Source organism: Gastrolobium bilobum, unplaced genomic scaffold (genome assembly GCF_033153095.1).
Source record: "Gastrolobium bilobum isolate Gb01-03AN ecotype WA unplaced genomic scaffold, APGP_CSIRO_Gbil_v1 utg37121, whole genome shotgun sequence".
Taxonomy (NCBI): Eukaryota; Viridiplantae; Streptophyta; class Magnoliopsida; order Fabales; family Fabaceae; genus Gastrolobium; species Gastrolobium bilobum.
In genome coordinates this window covers 9,309-27,715 of record NW_026899451.1, presented here as the reverse complement: position 1 = coordinate 27,715, position 18,407 = coordinate 9,309, and the positions used below count along the sequence as shown (strand labels likewise).

Here is an 18,407-nt window from a genome sequence, read left to right as displayed (position 1 = left end):
CGGTAGCGAGTTATCCAGGCGTTACACATACGTGGAATTCGTTACGTCATGTAAGAGGTCGATTTCGCTAGTCTAATTAGTGAGTTCCTTGGGATCATGTCACATGATTGTATATTCCAAATTTATATTTCTCCCACATATTTTTCTTACTTTATGTATAATAATAATAATAATAATAATAATAATAATAATAATAATAATAATGCTGATAATTAATATAGTAAATGGTGCTATTATTTTTAAAAATTAACAGTAAATTCATTTAGTTAAATAGTATTAACCTAAACTGTAAAAGCAATTTTCGGAATTATTATAAAATTTAAAAACATTAAAGTTGGTGAGTAATATCATGCTATATTATACCGACACCGACACAGGAGACGAGATACGACACGACATGCCGACACGTTAATTCTAAAAAATATTAGATTTTGACACATTATGACATATTTTGATATTAAATAATATTTTTAATTTTTATAATATAGTTTACATTTAATACATATAGCCATGGTATTTAAAATTCCGATTTAAATCTTAGATTTTACGATTTTACGATTTTTTTCAATCAAAACGATTGTATCAAAATTCCAAACGCTTTTACGATTTTACAATTTTTCTTACGTTAGGATTTTACGTTTTACGATTTTTTATCCTCCTTCTGATTTAGATAAAATCCCGATTTTAACTACCATACATATAGCAGCTTATAATAAGTCATATAATCAATTAAATATTCAAATTTCATAAATAAATATAAAGAAAAAATAATTTTTTACGCCTTGTTAATTTTCAGGTCAAATTTTATAACAGAAAATGTTTAATTTATAAATTAATTTTTCATGTTTAGTTTAAAAGATAAAATAAAATAAAAGTTAGATATAAAAAAAATCGAAAAATATTTACCGCAAGTCAGACATGTGTCAAACTATGTCGGTGTCTGACATATGTCCGACAGTACGACACACATTTTTTTTCTTCCAAAGAGCATGTTTGCATATAATTCATGATTATTTGAATGACATGATAGGGTTATTTGTGAAAGATTAAGATGATTATAGAAGAATTCCCAATTTTCAATAAATGATATTAGATATTTGAATTTTTTGCCAAGAGCCCAAGACAAAAAGAGCTATATAAATTATCAAATTGCCATTATTGTTATTTAATATAATTTTTTTGTAACAATATAATATTTTAATTTGTAAGGATTTTAAAAATCGTATTTATGGTATTAATTATTTTATTAAATAAATGTAATATTACCTTTTATAACAATAATAATATTTACAATCTTAATTATTATGTATGATGCTAACTGATAAAAAAAGTGAAAGACACTACTGAGTAAAATTTAAGATAAAAGAGCTAAAAGAGCTAAGGATGATAGTTCGTGTTGACATGACATGATATTTTGTGGGTTAATACAACATGTCATGATATAAATAATTTGTCAACTTCAAAGTGTGTTATTTATTATGTGAGTTGACACATAAGTTGTTTACGAAGTGACACAATATGAATAACATGTAAAAAGATTAATACAAGTTAATTTCAGATTTATAAGTTGACACACAACAAAACACTAATTTTTTTGTCTCAATTTTCGCCAACTTAAACACGATACAAATTTGAATACAAATTTTTGGTATTGTATTCATGTCATGTTAATGTAGGCAAAAAAATTAATATAATATTTTTTAATTAAAAAATTATGCATTTATTACACTTTTTAAAAAAATTAGGGATCTATTGCACAATGTCACGTCCAAATTGGGCATCACATGTGACGTCCCATTTAGGCGTGACACCCACATGGGTGACGCCTAAATGAGGCGTCACATGGCGTGACACATGCGACCCTGATGCCCCTGGGGCGTGAATGAGTCAAAAAATTCTATATAATTCTTTACCACTCTATGCACTCTTTACATCTCTTCTCTATCATCAATTCTTGCATTTTACATACACAATTGTTATCTTTAATTTAGTATTTTTATTTTATTTCTTATTCCATTTAAAAATGAGTTCACATTCTGATTATGTTCGTGTTGTGTTATATTACAATGGTAGGAAGGTAAAAAATTTCTAAGTCACTATCATTATTTTCTAAGTATATAATATACGATAAATCCTAACATATTCGTAACGTAGCACTGTAATTTAAACGTATACATAGCAGGTATTAGGTACTTACCTAAGTTGGAAGAGCTTCGCTACGAAAAATTCTACGGACGGTTGAGAGCACAACTTGGTTAGAGAGAGGTTAGAGTGAGAGTGAAATGGTAAAAATGCAAAAATGGGAAGTTTTTATAGGGTGGGTGGGTGACGCCCCTTTTAGGCGTCACATCTCACGCCTGGTTTGGGCGTGACTCACCAGAACGTGACGCCCTCTTTGGACGTGACATGTGACGCCCAAAAGGACGTAACATTGTGCAATAAATTCGTAATTTTTTTTTCAAAACTGTAATAAATACGTAATTTTTTAATGGGAAATCAACTTGTCATGTTGCAGGAAAATTACTATTCATACCTGCAGATAGAAAACCATGGTGGGACCCACTAAAACATTAAATCAAAAAAATAAATAAACACAATCTCCATTTTCGATGTCCCTGCAGGTATGAACAGTAATTTTCCTACAACATGACAAGTTGATTTCCCTTTTTTAATTAAAAAACATTATATTAATTTTTTGTCGTTGATGTATTGTATTTAAAATTGCCACCCGTTGCGGGTGGGGGAAAAAACATTATTACGCCACTTGCTTGCTAGGCTAGCGAATTCCATTGCACCACAACAGTAAAATGTTTCAAATTTACATCAAAACAAAAATTTTTATTTTTTAATTTCTAAATCACATCAGTAAGGACGTTGTACCAACTCGGCTAACATTTTTCATATCAAATAGAAATAAAGATAAAGGAGAAAGAAATGACACATCAAATGACTGCAATAAATCTGCACAAAATCGAGCAACAAGGTTTTAAATTTCGCTGAAGCTGTGTATTTTAATTTTTATACGAGTAATGTTGTCTTTTGTAGTCATGTATGCTTTGATGTGGATACTTCACTTGAAAGTTGAAAGCATACCCTATCTCTTTTCCTCTCTCTTTTTTTCTTTTTCCCTTTAACCTTTGTTCTTCTTGGATGGAGTGAAGTTGATACCGCAATTGGCGGAACTTTGATTACTTCCTATTTCCTACTCTGTTTTCAAAAGAAATAAATTAAAATAATAACAATAATAATAGTAAAAGAATGTCAAGGAGGGAAAGGGAGTGAAGAAAAAGCGAAGTCAAAGAGGAAGGAAGCATCCACTTTCCATTTAATTCCAGGGGCATGGTCCGTATGGAAGGATACATTTTTTTATAAAAATAAAAATAAAAATTACAAAGCCTAAGGTATTTGCATGTAATTTAATTTGAAAACATTATTACAGCTACAATTCTTTTTCCAAAATGTTTGATAGAATGAGTTAACAGTTAACATTATTATTCATTTTAGATAGATAAATATTAATTTGAGTATAAGAGACTTGGATTTTCTATGCAAGTAATCTTGAGTTCTATGTTACGATTCATATATATAAAAATTAGTCGCTCGTAAGGAGGTACTTTAAGAAACCAAAAAAAATAAAAAATAAAAAAACCTCTTGCATAGCCATAACTTTATATAATCATTAGATTTAAATCTTAGCAAATTTTGAATGAATTCTATCGAAAAAATAAAAGTTGACCAGTAAAAGAGGCAACATAAGCCTGCATTCAAAACTCAAAATTACGGAGAAACAAATCTTGTGTTCGCCAAGCACGACTCAAAAAATAAAAATAAATAAAAATTTGACAACATATAAAATATAAATCACTTTGGAGGACATTCCCCTTTGGGGAAAACAAAGAAAGAAATATCGTCTGCTGAGCAATAATCATGATTAGAGTAACATCCAGGCACTCAATACTGGAAAGGTAACTATAACAGAAGCCTGAAAAGATGTCTGTTTCATCAAAGGATGATATAACCAGTTATAAAGATTTGTTAACGTCTTCAAATCAAGCATCCAAGACTTTAAATTGGACAAATAACAAATTGAAATCTTACCAGGAACAAAACTAATTCATCATTCGCACAAAATGCATTCAATTCTTTGCTCTACATCAAATCTTTTTTCAGTAAAATCAAAGGGCATTTCTCAGTCGATAGTCGATAGTCGATAGTGGAAAACTAATCTTCGCGAGGTGTAAAGATCATCGAAGTGGGTTTTGTCTTTATCAACAAAATATTTTACATACATACATACGGCCAGGAATCGAACCATTGTCAGCATTTTGATGAAATTTTGAAGATACAAGTATCATTGATTTAAAAAAAAAAAAAAAACTGTTAGTGCTTAAATCTAAGGATCCTTAAAAAGAAATGACTAGCAATGCTGAGCAATATAAAGTCTTGCATTTTATCCCCAAAATTGCAACATTCTATAAACACCATATCTAGAAAAGTTATGATGAAAAATTAGACAAAATGAAAACTTTTGAATTATATGATCTACAGAGGTGGAATATCTTCAACACAGTGCACCCAGTTAGGAATACGAGGAACGTGGGAAATCATGTGCCCTATAATGATTTGTTAATTTTCGAGAGAAATTGCTTCAGATTCTCATACATCGGTAAAGTGAGATTTTCTTTCACATATATCTACCAAACCAAGAAGTGAAAGAAAGATATTAATGGAGATGTGAAAATTTATGATTCATGACACAAATGAATGCCCTCACTTATGCAAATAATAGATCATTTCACTATATTGCAATTACTAAGCAACGTAGCCTCCGCAGTTTCTCTAATATCTTTTAAAAAGAATGGTTCGTTTTTTCTGCGGTTACTGCATATAACTTATTATCTGCAATAATTGCAGAAATATTTTTCTTTTATTTTTTTGTAAAAAGAAATATCTATCTGGACAAGTGCAGTTGATGCCATTTCAGATTACATTAAGGTTCTGTTTGTTAGGCAGATTCTCCATGGTTTCCTTGGATTATTAGGTTCGGAAAAGTGAAATACAACGTTTGGTAAACTAAAAGTGTGATATAATTACTGGAAAGTTGAAATGTTAGGATTTCAAAAGTAACGAAAAAAATTTCAAGATCCCAACAAAAAAATTCCACATATTATATGGAATTATGTGTTTTCCAAGGAAACCAAAAAGTAACATTGAATCCAAAGACGAAAATAACCTGTGAGTTGTACTTGCTTTGCAGATTAATATTTAAAAATGAGGGTACATTTGTAAATTTTACCCAAAATTTCATCAAAATTTTACTATCAATCAAACATAGCAATATGAAAATTCAATAAATATTCCCACTAATATTTCTGTCTACCAAACACTTTTTTGCTAACATTTTCGAAAAAGTTGTTTTCCAACTATATTCCAGAAAATCATGATTCCCGGATAAAAAAAAAACTCCTCTACCAAACGCCCCCTGAGTGGGTCTTTACATCAACAAATTAGACTGAAGAACTTAAACTATATTTTTGAAACATTTAAAATGAACTTCAAACAATGTGCTTCTTCTAAAGGCCAATTGCCTTGGAACCTTTAATGTCCTCATCTTTGCACATGCACAAACACGCGCATAAATTATGTGAAGAATCTGCTCAAGATGCTGGACTTGAATCCACAGCTAAGTCACAATGTCACCTATCTAAATGGGAAAGATAAACAACATCAAATAACTAAAGAAAGAATATCTCACAACCAAGCCTTTAATTAAAAGAGCTATGCAGAATTGTTAAATTGTAAATTAAGGAAAATCAAATAGACAATTATATGAGTAATCAACTTTGTGCGCAATGAAGTGATAATTAAGGTATAAGACTATATTAATTAATGAATACCTATTATAAGGATAAAAAACAAAATGAAATGAGGCTGGCTTTAAAGGCCCTCGGCTTCAAAATGCTTAAAAATACAAGGATCCACTCTGCATGGATAAAATATACTATGTAAGTCTTCTCAACCATAAAACTCTTCAAGCCATGACATGACTGACTAGGAGTTCAGGTACTTTGTAAAGCTGCAATATCAAAAATGTAATGCAGCTTTGAAATGCAATCCTTTTAGTTGATCAGCTAAAAAACTATGTTCTAATCTTCAGAATCAGCCGAGTCTGAGCCTGCTCCATTTACAACTCCATTAGCCATACCATCTGAACCCTCGCTCATAACATCTGCCTCTGAATCCTCCTCTTCAATGCCATTGTCATTGTCATCTTCAGAAGCTTCCACATCTTCATCACTCATATTAACCAAATGCCTACTCCATCTGTTGGGGGTACCGCTAAAACCAATCTCCCAGTTTCCTTGATCATATTCCACTGCTTCATCATTGTCATCAGATTCCACTGCTTGAGCATTATCACCAGATTCCACTGCTTGAGCATTATCACCAGATTCCACTGCTTGAGCATTATCACCAGATTCAGCCTCTTCAGCACTGTTACTGATGTCGGCAGCCCCCATGTGGATGGGAGTCATGGGACTTGCCTTTCTATCATCCCAATCCTCATCCAAGCTTCTCAATGGTTCCCTACCGATACTGGAGCTATGAGAGGCAGCCCCATGGCCCAGCAACAAATCTTCAACAGCCCTTTTTTCCACTCTCCTTTTCCTCACTGTCCGGCGACCACGTCCACCAGCTTGTCCTTGTGATCCTCGTCCCTGCTGTTTAATTCTCTGACTTAGATTCTCAGTGACCTTAACATTGCGGCTGGTATCTCGTTTAGAATCCCTCATTCTTTTAGATAGCTTTTTACCCCGTCCTTTATCATGACTCCCTCGTCCACGTTTATTGCTGCTCCGTGCAATTTTCATAGGAGCAGATTTAACTTTCATGAAATCATCATGGTCCGAATCTGCTGGTTCTGGTTCAACCACTTTACTAGATTTGGAGGGATTATATCTTGAAGGAAGCTTCTGCAGGAAAGCAAAGCAAGTTAGATGACTAATTTTCTTTAGATTAGCATGAAAAATTTCCAGCCACACACTGTCCCCCATATATAATAAAAGGGACTTGTACAAAGAGAAACTTGACATCCAATCAGCTTGGTGAATGGCTTGGATACATAATAGTTCAGCTTCATTATTTTCAGATAAAAATATAAAATGTCAGCCCAACTTATACATATTTTCATAGCAAACCTTTCATGGTGATACCATACATTGTAGAAGTTTATGAGCAAAAGCAGTCCAATAAAAATCAAGGAAAAATGAAAGAGACTTACTATGCACTCCCTAGAGTCTTTCTCCTCACGAAGCTCAGTTTTCTCACGCGGTACATAGATTATGGATCCATCCAACTCAAAAAGTCTAAGAAACACAGCTGCAGTAGTCTGTGGAACCCATGGAAGTGTAGCAACTGATTCAGGATTAGTAGAAGTATGTGCAGCACTCTCTGACATACTGCTCGACCGCAACAGTTCCTCTGTTGTAGTGAAGGTTGATGATAAAAAATCTCGCTTTAATGCTCTCTCAAGTAGGGTCAATATCTGCAAAACGGATTGCTAAATTTAGAAATGTTTGAGCAGACATTGATTCTCAATTTTTAAAATGTTGCAAGGGTATGGAAGATAAAATTTTAATTGAAATGGCAAACCTGTAGAAGTTCATCAGCAGAAGATGATTTGCTTAACTTCAGACCCCAATGCCTCCTAATATCTTCTTTCCAAATTGATTGAAATGCTTCAGGTGGAACAAATGCCTGTACATCAGAATGTGAATATAACATCCCTCACAAGGTAACATTTTAAAATTTAGTAGAAAAAACCAAGGCTATTAACTCACCTCAATAAAAGCAAGAAGAGCCTTAAACAATCTTGTCCGCAAGGGAAGAGAAGAATCTAAATTACTAATATCTTTGGATAACTTGTCTCCACATTGAAATGCATGTTTAGAAAAATTAAATCCATTATTTGAGGGAAAAGTGCGGTGGCAACAATTGCAATGAGAGTCTTCAAAGAAATAAGGGTTGAGACAGATATCACAGATGTCAACCTGAGGGCTGCCTCTCTTTCTCCCATGTTTCATTGCACATAATATTGATGAGCAGTAGCATTCTTTCCACATCCATTTTTGGAAATCTTGATACCTTCTCAAGGCAGCTTTCTTCTCGCTCTCACTTTTCCCGAGCTCAATTTTGAAGGATGATGAAGTTTCTGAAACATCAGAGTTCAAGCCACAAAGAGTACTGCTAGGAGTGTCAGTTCCAGTCTGGAGATCAGGACTGGAATCAGTTTCATCAGCTTCATCTCTGCTTCCAATTTTGTTGCTAAGTGTGTTCTTTCGAACATTTTCCTTAAACGGATTTTCAATCTTCAGCAACATCAAACGCAAATGAGATTCCCTCATCCCACGTGAATCCAGTGAATTCAAAAGTGCATTGAAGGCCTGTTATAGGATTGGTTAAAAAAAATTTATTATACCAATTAAGACGAAGCATAAAGCTACATTAAAATTCACAAAATATTGGCACCCAAAGATAAAAAGATAAACAGATTCAATAATATTACCATATTTGGCTAGCCCATAAAATAAGAAAAAAAAAATGAAACTTTGGAAGAGGCATACAAAAGAATTTGCTGAGAATAAAAGGGTGGGGAAGGTATTCATATTATTAGAATTGAGAACAGATTGGGCCTAAGTCAACCCCAAAAGCTAGCTCAAGGTGGGAAGGATTGCCCGAGTCATTATAATATAAGGGGTCAGTCAATGTGGGATCTAATTTTTCATCTAAACACGCATTCCTCACCCTCAGGACTGGACATCTAGTGCATGGAGTTTTGCAAGACATTAGAATTCAAAATGAACACCCATGGTGGCTTGTAAAGATAGAAAAGAAGAAACTAATGAATAATCTAAAATTGATATTGATTAAATGCGATACAAAATACAAAGCACTAAATCATATTTATGCTAGTAAATTAGTAAAAGATTCCTAATCCTGAATAAGGAAGAAAATATAATAAAATCTGAAAACCACTCCTAAATATCATTTAAGATACCCTCAAATGTTCTGATATAATAAAGATATTATGAGATATTTTCTAGATATTCTAACACATTTTTAAGGTTATCCTTCTTAATGGCATTTGCTAAGTGGGTAGATATTGATGGAAAACACAAAACCGAAACAAAAGAGGAATGTGTTTGACGTCTGCTAAAGTTAGAAATGAGTTGATCAGCAAAACAAGGATCAGTCTATGGGGGAAGGAAAAAAAATAAACTACACCAAACAAAATTTTTACCTCTTCAGAATCAATAAGCCTCCAATTTCCATCATGATATTCAACAAAGATCCTGCCAGAGCCAGGATCATTGCAAGAAGCAGATGCAACAAATTGCCAATATCGATTACGTCGGCGATCTTGGCCAAGGGGTAAGGATCTGTAGACAAACGTCTCCTCCGCTATGTGGGAAATATAAGATTTCAACTGGGATCGTGACCTTTTTGAATATTGTGCAGATAGCTGAGCCTGAGGGTTATCTGGACCTGTACAGAGATCTTGAACTGAAGAGGGCCTTTCAACAGACAGGCTCTGTGCAACAGGAGCTGCTTTTTGATTTTCTGCAGTGCTGGGTGATGCCTCATTATTATCAGCGTCAATATTAATGTCAAGCAATGGACTTTGGTGGCCCTCCACAATAGGACATGTGTCTTGTGTTTCAACTTTATTGCCACCCATAGATGCAAAATCTAATTTATTAAAAATATCATCTTTCAGACGAACTTTGTCTGTCTGTGCTTCTGCCCACATTTGCTTCTTCAGTGCATTTGATGCTTCCAAACGATCCTGAAAAATTTCTTCAAGTCAATTTGATAAACTAGATACAAAAATCAACTTGATGACATACATGAAATAAATTTTACCTCAAGAACAACACGGATTGAATTTCCTTCGTTTGCCACACCAACCAACACAACAAGAGCATTTAGACGCTCCTCTACACTGAGATCAGAATATTCTCCTTCTGCAAGCCCTTTAACCCATGATTCTCCAGACTTGCTTTCATCAATTTCCGTATTATCTTCACCAAGATTTCCAGCATTCAGATCTTCACAAGCAACAGGTTGTCCAGTGGCAGTACTTGCACAATCGGTATTCTTTGAACCATTCTCAGGAAAACAAGGCATATCCTTATCAAACTCATCTTGAAGTTCTACATCATTAACCAAATTTTCTTTTCCATTTGATGATAAATCATCACACAGTTCAGATGTTTTTTTTGCAATTGAAGGATTTACCAAGTCATCAACTTCAGGATCCTCATCAACTTCGTCACTTTCAGACTCTTCTTCTCTTGCAACATCATCAGCATCTTCCCCAGCTTGAAACCCATTTTCAAATATCTGAATTTTCTTTCTTGCTTCAGACAGAATGGACTCAGCATCAGCAGGATCTTTTCTAAATGCAGAACGAACACGATACGTTGATGGAGCTATTCTTTCAAAAAGCTTGGCATCTCTTGTCAAAGCAACAGAAATGGATGCCTCAGGTGTCTTGCTGGTTGTCAGGTCCCGAAGACCAGATTTCTAACAGGTAAAGAGACATAAGATAAGAAAAAAAAACCTGACAGTACGAAAGAGCACTTAAAATGGATATGCAACTCACCTGAATTTTTTCTGCGAGCTCTAGTACTGTCAATCCCTTGCTACCCTCAAGCGAGAGAACATGAAATGCTGCAAACTTAACTGTTCCAGGAGTTAACCTATGCCTAGATCTTCGAGGTGCTAATAGCCCTTTCTCCTGCATTTTTGCAACTGCATTTTCGGCTGCTGAACCATTACGAAGTGTAGAAATGATATCTTCGCAACTTCTGCCCTGCAATTAGATATACATTTTGATCCACTTATTCAATGCAATGACCTTAACACCAAAAAAACATTTAATTGTTGATTAAAATGCATGAAAAACAAAAAATTGTCAGCAAAACATTTGATAGTAACAAAAACTATACAAAGGATCAAGTTAAACTTAAAAGCTTAAAAGAAACCAGCAAACTGAAGTTATATCTTAATTGTATTTCTCTTTCTTAAATCACTAAAATATGGAGGTAACCATGAAACACAAGAATCTTTAAAGCGGCAGCTGAAAATAATAAAGCAAAATAAAGAAAATTGAACCTCGTCTTTATCTTTTTCATAGGACCATGTAACACTTCTTTTCTTCAACTGTGGTCCATATCCTGCAGATAATGCTAGCTGTCGGAAGATTTCCGGCCATGTCAACTGATTTAAGTGCTTATGCCAATTTCGTATGTCAAACCCCCATGCATATGCCTAACATAAAAAAGACAATATTACAGGACTGGACTCTGTTATTTCTCTGAAAAAAGGACAGAAAATATTAGAAATATCTGAACTTACCCCTTCCACAATCTCTGGATGGCCACCTCCAGAATTAACAGCACCATTCTGATTCATTCCTAATCCTGTAGAAGGTGTCCTTGCAACATCCTCAATGTCTTTTATTATCACTTTAAGAAGAGCAACATGTATCTCACCCAACAGTCTTGAATCCTAAGATAAAAGTGAGCAAAAAGAATGTAAGAAAATAGCTAAACTGATAGCATGAAATCACTAGCAAAGGCCAGACCAACGCACATTGTCGTGAAATGCTTGCATAAACTCATCGAGAGTAAAAGGCCATAACTCCAGAACATCAGCAAAAGTAATCAAAAATCTCCAAACCTGAAATAGACCACCACAGCTCTCAAATTTTAAATTCAGAAGCCTTGTTTCAAGCAATTAGCTAAACTAAGAATAAAACTGATAAAGCAATATGCAGACAGGAAATTAGTACATCCACAGAAGTGCTGATTCAACAAACAAGCCCCACACACTAAAAAACATTTTTTAATGCAATATCATGACTAGATAAAATATCAAACTAAGGAAAGACCCATGTTTACCAAACTTAGACAACCTTAACTTCTCATACAAGCATACACCTATTTCAAATCATAAAGAACTGTAAAGTTAGACGACTGTCAGATACCTTAAACAAGTCCACCAACCCCCCAAAAAAAGTTCTGACAGGACCAGAGCAGAGGACATGATGCATGGTAACAAAAGGATTTTATATGCTATGTATTTTATAAAGAAGCAAAAGTAATGATGAGAACATACCATGAGCAGGTTACCAACATTCTCTTCAGAGTTGATCCAGGGTTGTATAGCAAATGGTTTTCTTAGCTTTACACTCTTGGGTGGGAGAACACACAATGAATCTACAATACAATGATAAGGTTTCAGTGCTAGAAACTAATTCCCTTTTCAGCATTTCCATATAAACACCGAATACCCAAAGAAACCAATTATGTAAAATTATAGAAAGCGAAATAAAAATAAATTGCTCACCCTTATATGATTCAAGGTTTTGCAAAGTATCAAAATCAAGACGTATAATAGAGGAAAACCCCTTGCTTGAGGCAGCCAACTCCATCAATTCCAGCTGTTCATCCTCAATAAGTTCCATAGATTCCTTAGCCATTCTACGGGCAGTTGCCTTCTCAAGGGCAGCTTTCCTTCTCTCTGCCTCTTTTTCTTTGCGAAGCTCTTCTTTTTGCCTCAATTTCTCAGCCTTTTTAAGATAGAATATGTGGCAAATACATTAAATACCCTCAATATACCAAAAGAAAAAAAAATCATCAGATGTCTAAATATTAGCCAAAAGAAGGCTATCATCATTAGGCTTACAAACTTACTCTTAAATTTTCCTTCAGCAAATGCTTTTCCCTTCGTTCAATTTCACGTTTTTGCTCACGTTTTGTTCTTTCCTCTTCACGTTGTCTCTCACGCATCAACCTCTCTTCTTCCTTCCTCCTTTCACGATCTTGTCTCTCCATCTCTTTCTTCATTCGCTCTTCACTCTAAAAAAGAGAGGGAAAGGAGGGATTAATTAAAAAAAAATGTCAATGTGATTCATTTTAACCTCTATAAAAAATGTGATAGCAGGCTAAACTAAATTGATTTCAATAAAACCTTTCGTCTAAGGTTATCTTGTTTCTCATGCTCTTTTCGGATCTTCATCTCATGGGCTTCAACTTCCCTTGTAATTCTGGCATCATCACTCTATATAAATATAGTTAAAATTATAAAATCATCCACCGCAAAGAATATATTAAATACATCCAAGAGTTAACACTGAGAAAAATTACAACATTAATTACTCCAGATAGCTAAAAGATACCTTTCGTTTCTTCTCGATCCGCATATTGTTAGGCAAAACTTGTCCACTAGGTAAAGCAGAGGGACTTTCTGGCCCAACAATTTGGTGATCAGTAAAGTGAGAGTTCATTCCGATATTAGCTATGTTTGTGTATAATTCCGTTTGGGGGGCATCATCTTTATCTCCAGGAGGAGACTGATAGGGAATCCCTTGCTTGTCTTGTTGTGAACGAGAAGAATGACCTTTGGTAGCATGAATTCTAGGTGGCTGTTCATTTCCAAGAACAAAAGGAGGGTTTCTGGCAGGACCCTCCATTGGATCATGTAAATGAGGTTGGCTGAACTGTCCAAAAGCATCAGTCCTAATGCCAGACTGGTTTGGTAGAAATTGATATTCATGGAATGTCCTTGCCAAAGCCTAGAATGGAGCTCATTTCAAATCAAACTCTCATATAAAGCAACTAAGCAGTAAAAAATATATAGCAACAGAATATAAAAAAAATTAAACAAATAATAACTGCAGGCTTTCCAGTTCCTCAAACTGTTGAAGAAAATATAAATGGAAGATTATTTGTACCGAAAGAGCATTTAAAAAGATAATCTGCATGTCAAGACAGGGAAAAAGACACTTTAAAAAATCAATATCACAGATATACTAACTTAGCAAGCTAACACCTAAATCTAAAATGACCTCCGCCAGCCTTACCCACCGTTTTCCTTTTTCCATTTTCCTTGTACAAGATTAGCATCTAAATAAAAATGTTTAAGAAAAAAAGTCCATATATATAAACAATTAAAAAGAAGTTCGTGTATCTTGTTTCAAGCTGGTACTACTAGTAGGTCATTTAGAAAGAGGTAAAAGCCCAAAGCACCAAATAGCATAAGAACTCAAGGAATACACATTCGTACACTGACATGAAGAACAAGCATGTAAAAAAGCTACTCCATCATCATAGCTATGTCCAACTAGTTACCAATAAAGATATGTTGCACATGCAGCTCAAGACTAGGTTCATTTTATTGACCAAGATACTTGATGTGAAAACCAACCTTATTTGCTCTCATATCATGCCTATCATATATTTTACTGTCATAGGCAAGACTAGGTCGCTTCCGCTGTTCTGTAACTGCTGCACCAAAAATCACATGCCAGAAGTGTCAGTAGCCAAACAATGGTGCATGCAGCCATCAAAAAGACACAAACAACAAATACCATAGTAGTATTGTTTCTAGCAACTTCTTTTAATCACAAAGAAGCAGAGCCCTAGAGATGGACAGGAGAGCCACAAAAGAAAATTTATCCAAATGAAATAGAAAACATATCTATGCCAGATAGAGCCACTACAGACAATAACATTTTCATGATGCCTGAGTAGATGAAAATTGCAAGGAAGATAAACAATTCAGGCATGCCAAGGTAATTTAGGAGTTACAAAATGTACAACAAAACATATTAAAGAAACTGCAACAATCAGTTAACCCAATAAGTGAAGATAATAGGAACACAAGTTCTATGATTATACCTATGGGTGCCCCAAATGCATCTGGTGGCAATGGGTCAAACTCTACTCCTAGAATGGGTCCATCTTCCCTCAACGGCTCCCCTAACTGTGCCTCCACAGAAGCAATTGCTCTACTCTCCATTCCAGCCTGAGGGGACTCATAATAACCCGGCAAGCCCTGGGGCATCGCATTCCGGGACTCAGAACGGGTAAGCGGGCTGGACCCCGAACCCGACCCGGATCCATACTCATTGCCAAGTTCAGGGTCCAACCTCATGTCATCTGTGGGGGAATCTGGCAAAAGCTCTGCTGCCACCTTCCGCGGCCGTTTCTTGGGAGGCAAGTCGGAATCTGGCAAAGGCTCTGCTGCCACCTTCCGCGGCCGTTTCCTGGGAGGCAAGTCCTTCTTGTCCTTCAACCTCCTATGACAGAACCACGTCTGCAGTTGCCGATCCGACAACCCCAACTTTTCCGACAACTCTAATCTCATCGCCTCCGAAGGATAAGTATCCACTAACCAAACAAAATCACAAAATTAACCAAAAAGAAACAAAAATTCTTCCAATTAAAAAAAAATTACTGCAAATAAAAAACCAACAAATAAACACACAAAAAATTGAGAATTGTGAAATTGAAGAACGAAGGAGTAAGCATAAGGGACGAACAAGCATAAGCTTTCTCGAGATTTTGAAGCTGAAAGGGGGTCTTCATCTGGCGCTTGGGCTTGCTCTGCCCCTCATTGGAATTCGCAATCTTGCTATTGCTTCCATTATTGTCGTTGCTGTTATCATCTGCGCCACCCCTATTGTGTCCCTCCGAACCGGCCTCGCCCTCCATCGACGAAAACCAATCAAAGATCGAAACTTTTCTCTTTGCTTCACAAACCCTAAAAATCGCAGAACCCGCTAGAGAGGAAGAAGAAGAAATTAGGATTTCGCCAAAGAATCAAATTGGACTCTATCTTTATACCTCTCTCTCTTGAACCAAAAAGCCGTAATGAGAAGGCATAAGGATTCGATCTTGAACAAATTTTGAATCTATCTTGATAAAAATAAAAAAAATCTATAAGGATTTGAAAAGATTCAAGATTGCTCTTGAATTGTTTGAATATTAATAATCGAAAAACAAAAATAATAAACCAAGAACAACAGTTGCTCTTGATCGCTAACATTCTGATTTGATTTGATTTGATTTTTTTTGAACTCTAGTTTTTTTATGAATCAACGGTGTCAGTGTGACTGTGTGCTTTGTTGTTCCTGTCAAACAGGATCTTAATGAAGGCTATCAAAACAAAAACACGCCAAATCTTTTTCTTTTGGGCTAAAGCTAACAAGTCTGTGATAGCGTGTGTGCCTCTTTTTCCGGGTGTATTAATTTCGATGAACATATTTTTTTTAAGAATCTTGTCTGAGATTTTCTATTTTTTTGTTTCCTTTTTTATTTTAATTCCTAAAATGTAAATTGTGGTCAATTGGTGTGTATAAGGGGAAATTGTAATGATGTCATTCAGTTTTTAGTTTTCAAAACAAAGAAAAGATTGAAATGCTGATAATACAATATTATTAATACAATATCCGCAATCCATAAAAAGGTACCAAAATGTGTAAATTCTAATTTTGTGTAATTAGAATTGTAATCAATTAGAAAAAGATTGAAATTTTAAATTATAATCAATTTAAAAGGACAAATAATTTTCCCTTAAAAAAATTAATAAGAAAATGAAATAACGTTACAAATATTATTAATACAATATCCGTAATCCATAAAAAGGTACCAAAATGTGTAACTTCTAATTTTGTGTAATTAGAATGATTAAATTTTATTATTTAATTCATGATCGCTGAAAAACTATAAATAGAATTAATATACAAAGCTTGAATATATAATTTAATAGAGATACTACTCTCATCTTATCATAATTTTCTTTTTTATCTTTGTTATATTTCTTTTGGTTATCCTTTAATTTTGGGAAGCACAACGTCATTTTGGGACAGAAATCATGGTATTTTTGTAATTTTAATTTATTTCAGAGTTATTATAGTCTTTATAATTATAATTTTTTAATCTTTCAATCCCAAAATAACATCGTTTTGAGAGTAAATACAGATAACTTATCTGCAGTAACTGCAGAAATATTTCTCTGTTGTAATATATATTTTATCTCCTCTTTTCTACTTCAATTTTAAAGGAAATAAAGTTTATTTATTTAAGAAGAATTGATCTCTTTAAATTTCTTTCACTTCTTATTTATTTTTATATTACTAAATAAAAAAATTTGTTTGCCATTATTTCCTTTCCTTTTCAATGGGTTCACTATCCATTATTTAAACATCGTATTAATGTTATCAAAAAAAAAAAAACATCGTATTAATGTGACAACTCCATAGTTTTCGCAGTGCTGCCTTATTGGAGGTTATTTGAATTTTGAATTTTGACAATCTGTAACCAACTCGTAAAATGGCAACTCCTAATCAAATACAATCAGCTCCTATTAAATATAACACACAATCAGCTCGCAATCAACTCCTATTATATTTAAATTCAAAATTCAAATAACCTCCAATAATTGGTGACAATCTGTAACCAACTTGTAAAATGGCAACTCCTAATCAAATGCAATCAACTCCTATTAAATACAAAACACAATCAGCTCGCAAACAACTCCTATTACATTTAAATTCAAAATTCAAAATTCAAATAACCTCCAATATGCCTCCAGTCATATGTAAGTTTATAATTTGTCCAATTTGTCTTCAAATTTTGAATCAAATGTAATTGTTCCAATCTGAAGACCAGATATTGGGGTAAATAACTCTTAAGGAATTGATTTACAGTAAGGGCTTGTTTGGTGTGATATATAAGACCTGATAGTATAAGCTTATATGATATGTTACGATATTTTAAGTTGTTTGGTATGAATATAGTATAATATTATACAGCATAACTCCTTAATACATCAAAATGATGTATAACTTAATCAAGGGCAAAAAAATTAATTTATTGTTTTTTAAATAAAAAATTATGAATTTATGGCAGTTTTGAAAATAATTACACATTTTTTGCACAATATCACGTCCAATTTGGGCGTCATTAATCATGCCTAAATTGGGCGTCACTCGAGAGGGCAATCACGCCTAATTTAGGCGTCACTCATTAGGTGTTGACACGTGTCATTTTTTTTTTCAAAATAAAATTTAACAATTTAATCGTAAAACTTATTAAGGCCATAACTTTTGACTTGGGTATCCAAATCAGGTAATTCTTTTTGATTCCACGTAATTTTTTGAGATCTAAGCAATGACATCTCATTTGAAATATTTTATTTCTCACAAACACAATTTAAATTTGCAAGAATTGTATTATAAGAGCGGTTAAACCCAGAAGCCTCTGAGTTCTGGGTTTGTGATTTAATATAAAAATATAAATAAAGATTTGGTTTGTGATTTAAATTAAAAATAAAAAATATTATTAAAAAGGAAAACAAAATAAAGATTTGATTTGTGATTTAAACTCAAAAATTAAATTGAAAAATATGTATTAATAAAGGAAATACTTAAATAAATATTCTAAATCTCTAACGAAGAAGGATTCTATTTTTGAAAAATATTCATAAGCCATCATTGATTTCATACCACGAATAATAACCCAGAAAGCTTATAGCATTAATCATTAATTTCAAAA

General features: G+C 33.8%; 1 protein-coding gene across 5 annotated transcripts; it reads right to left on the bottom strand.

Moving 5' to 3' along the window:
• Positions 1–5,858: 5,858 nt before the first annotated feature.
• On the bottom strand, positions 5,859–16,080 carry LOC133290498 (homeobox-DDT domain protein RLT1-like). 5 transcript variants are annotated; one of them, XM_061488587.1, is made up of 19 exons: positions 15,392–16,080; positions 15,094–15,239; positions 14,748–15,030; positions 14,275–14,354; positions 13,247–13,642; positions 13,039–13,128; positions 12,762–12,926; positions 12,415–12,637; positions 12,184–12,284; positions 11,659–11,745; positions 11,422–11,574; positions 11,179–11,334; positions 10,667–10,876; positions 9,925–10,587; positions 9,302–9,847; positions 7,842–8,444; positions 7,654–7,758; positions 7,290–7,546; positions 5,859–7,002 (listed from the first exon to the last, which is right to left on the bottom strand). In XM_061488587.1, the coding sequence occupies exons 1-19, from the start codon at positions 15,561–15,563 to the stop codon at positions 6,147–6,149; spliced, it is 5,292 nt and encodes a 1,763-aa protein (XP_061344571.1). In that variant the 5' UTR covers positions 15,564–16,080; the 3' UTR covers positions 5,859–6,146. The 5 variants fall into 5 exon arrangements, with proteins under 5 accessions (XP_061344571.1, XP_061344569.1, XP_061344570.1 ...); XM_061488585.1 differs by having other exon boundaries at positions 5,859–6,974; positions 7,283–7,546; positions 14,748–15,239; XM_061488586.1 differs by having other exon boundaries at positions 5,859–6,974; positions 7,283–7,546; positions 14,275–14,351; positions 14,748–15,239.
• Between the last annotated feature and the right edge of the window lie 2,327 nt (positions 16,081–18,407).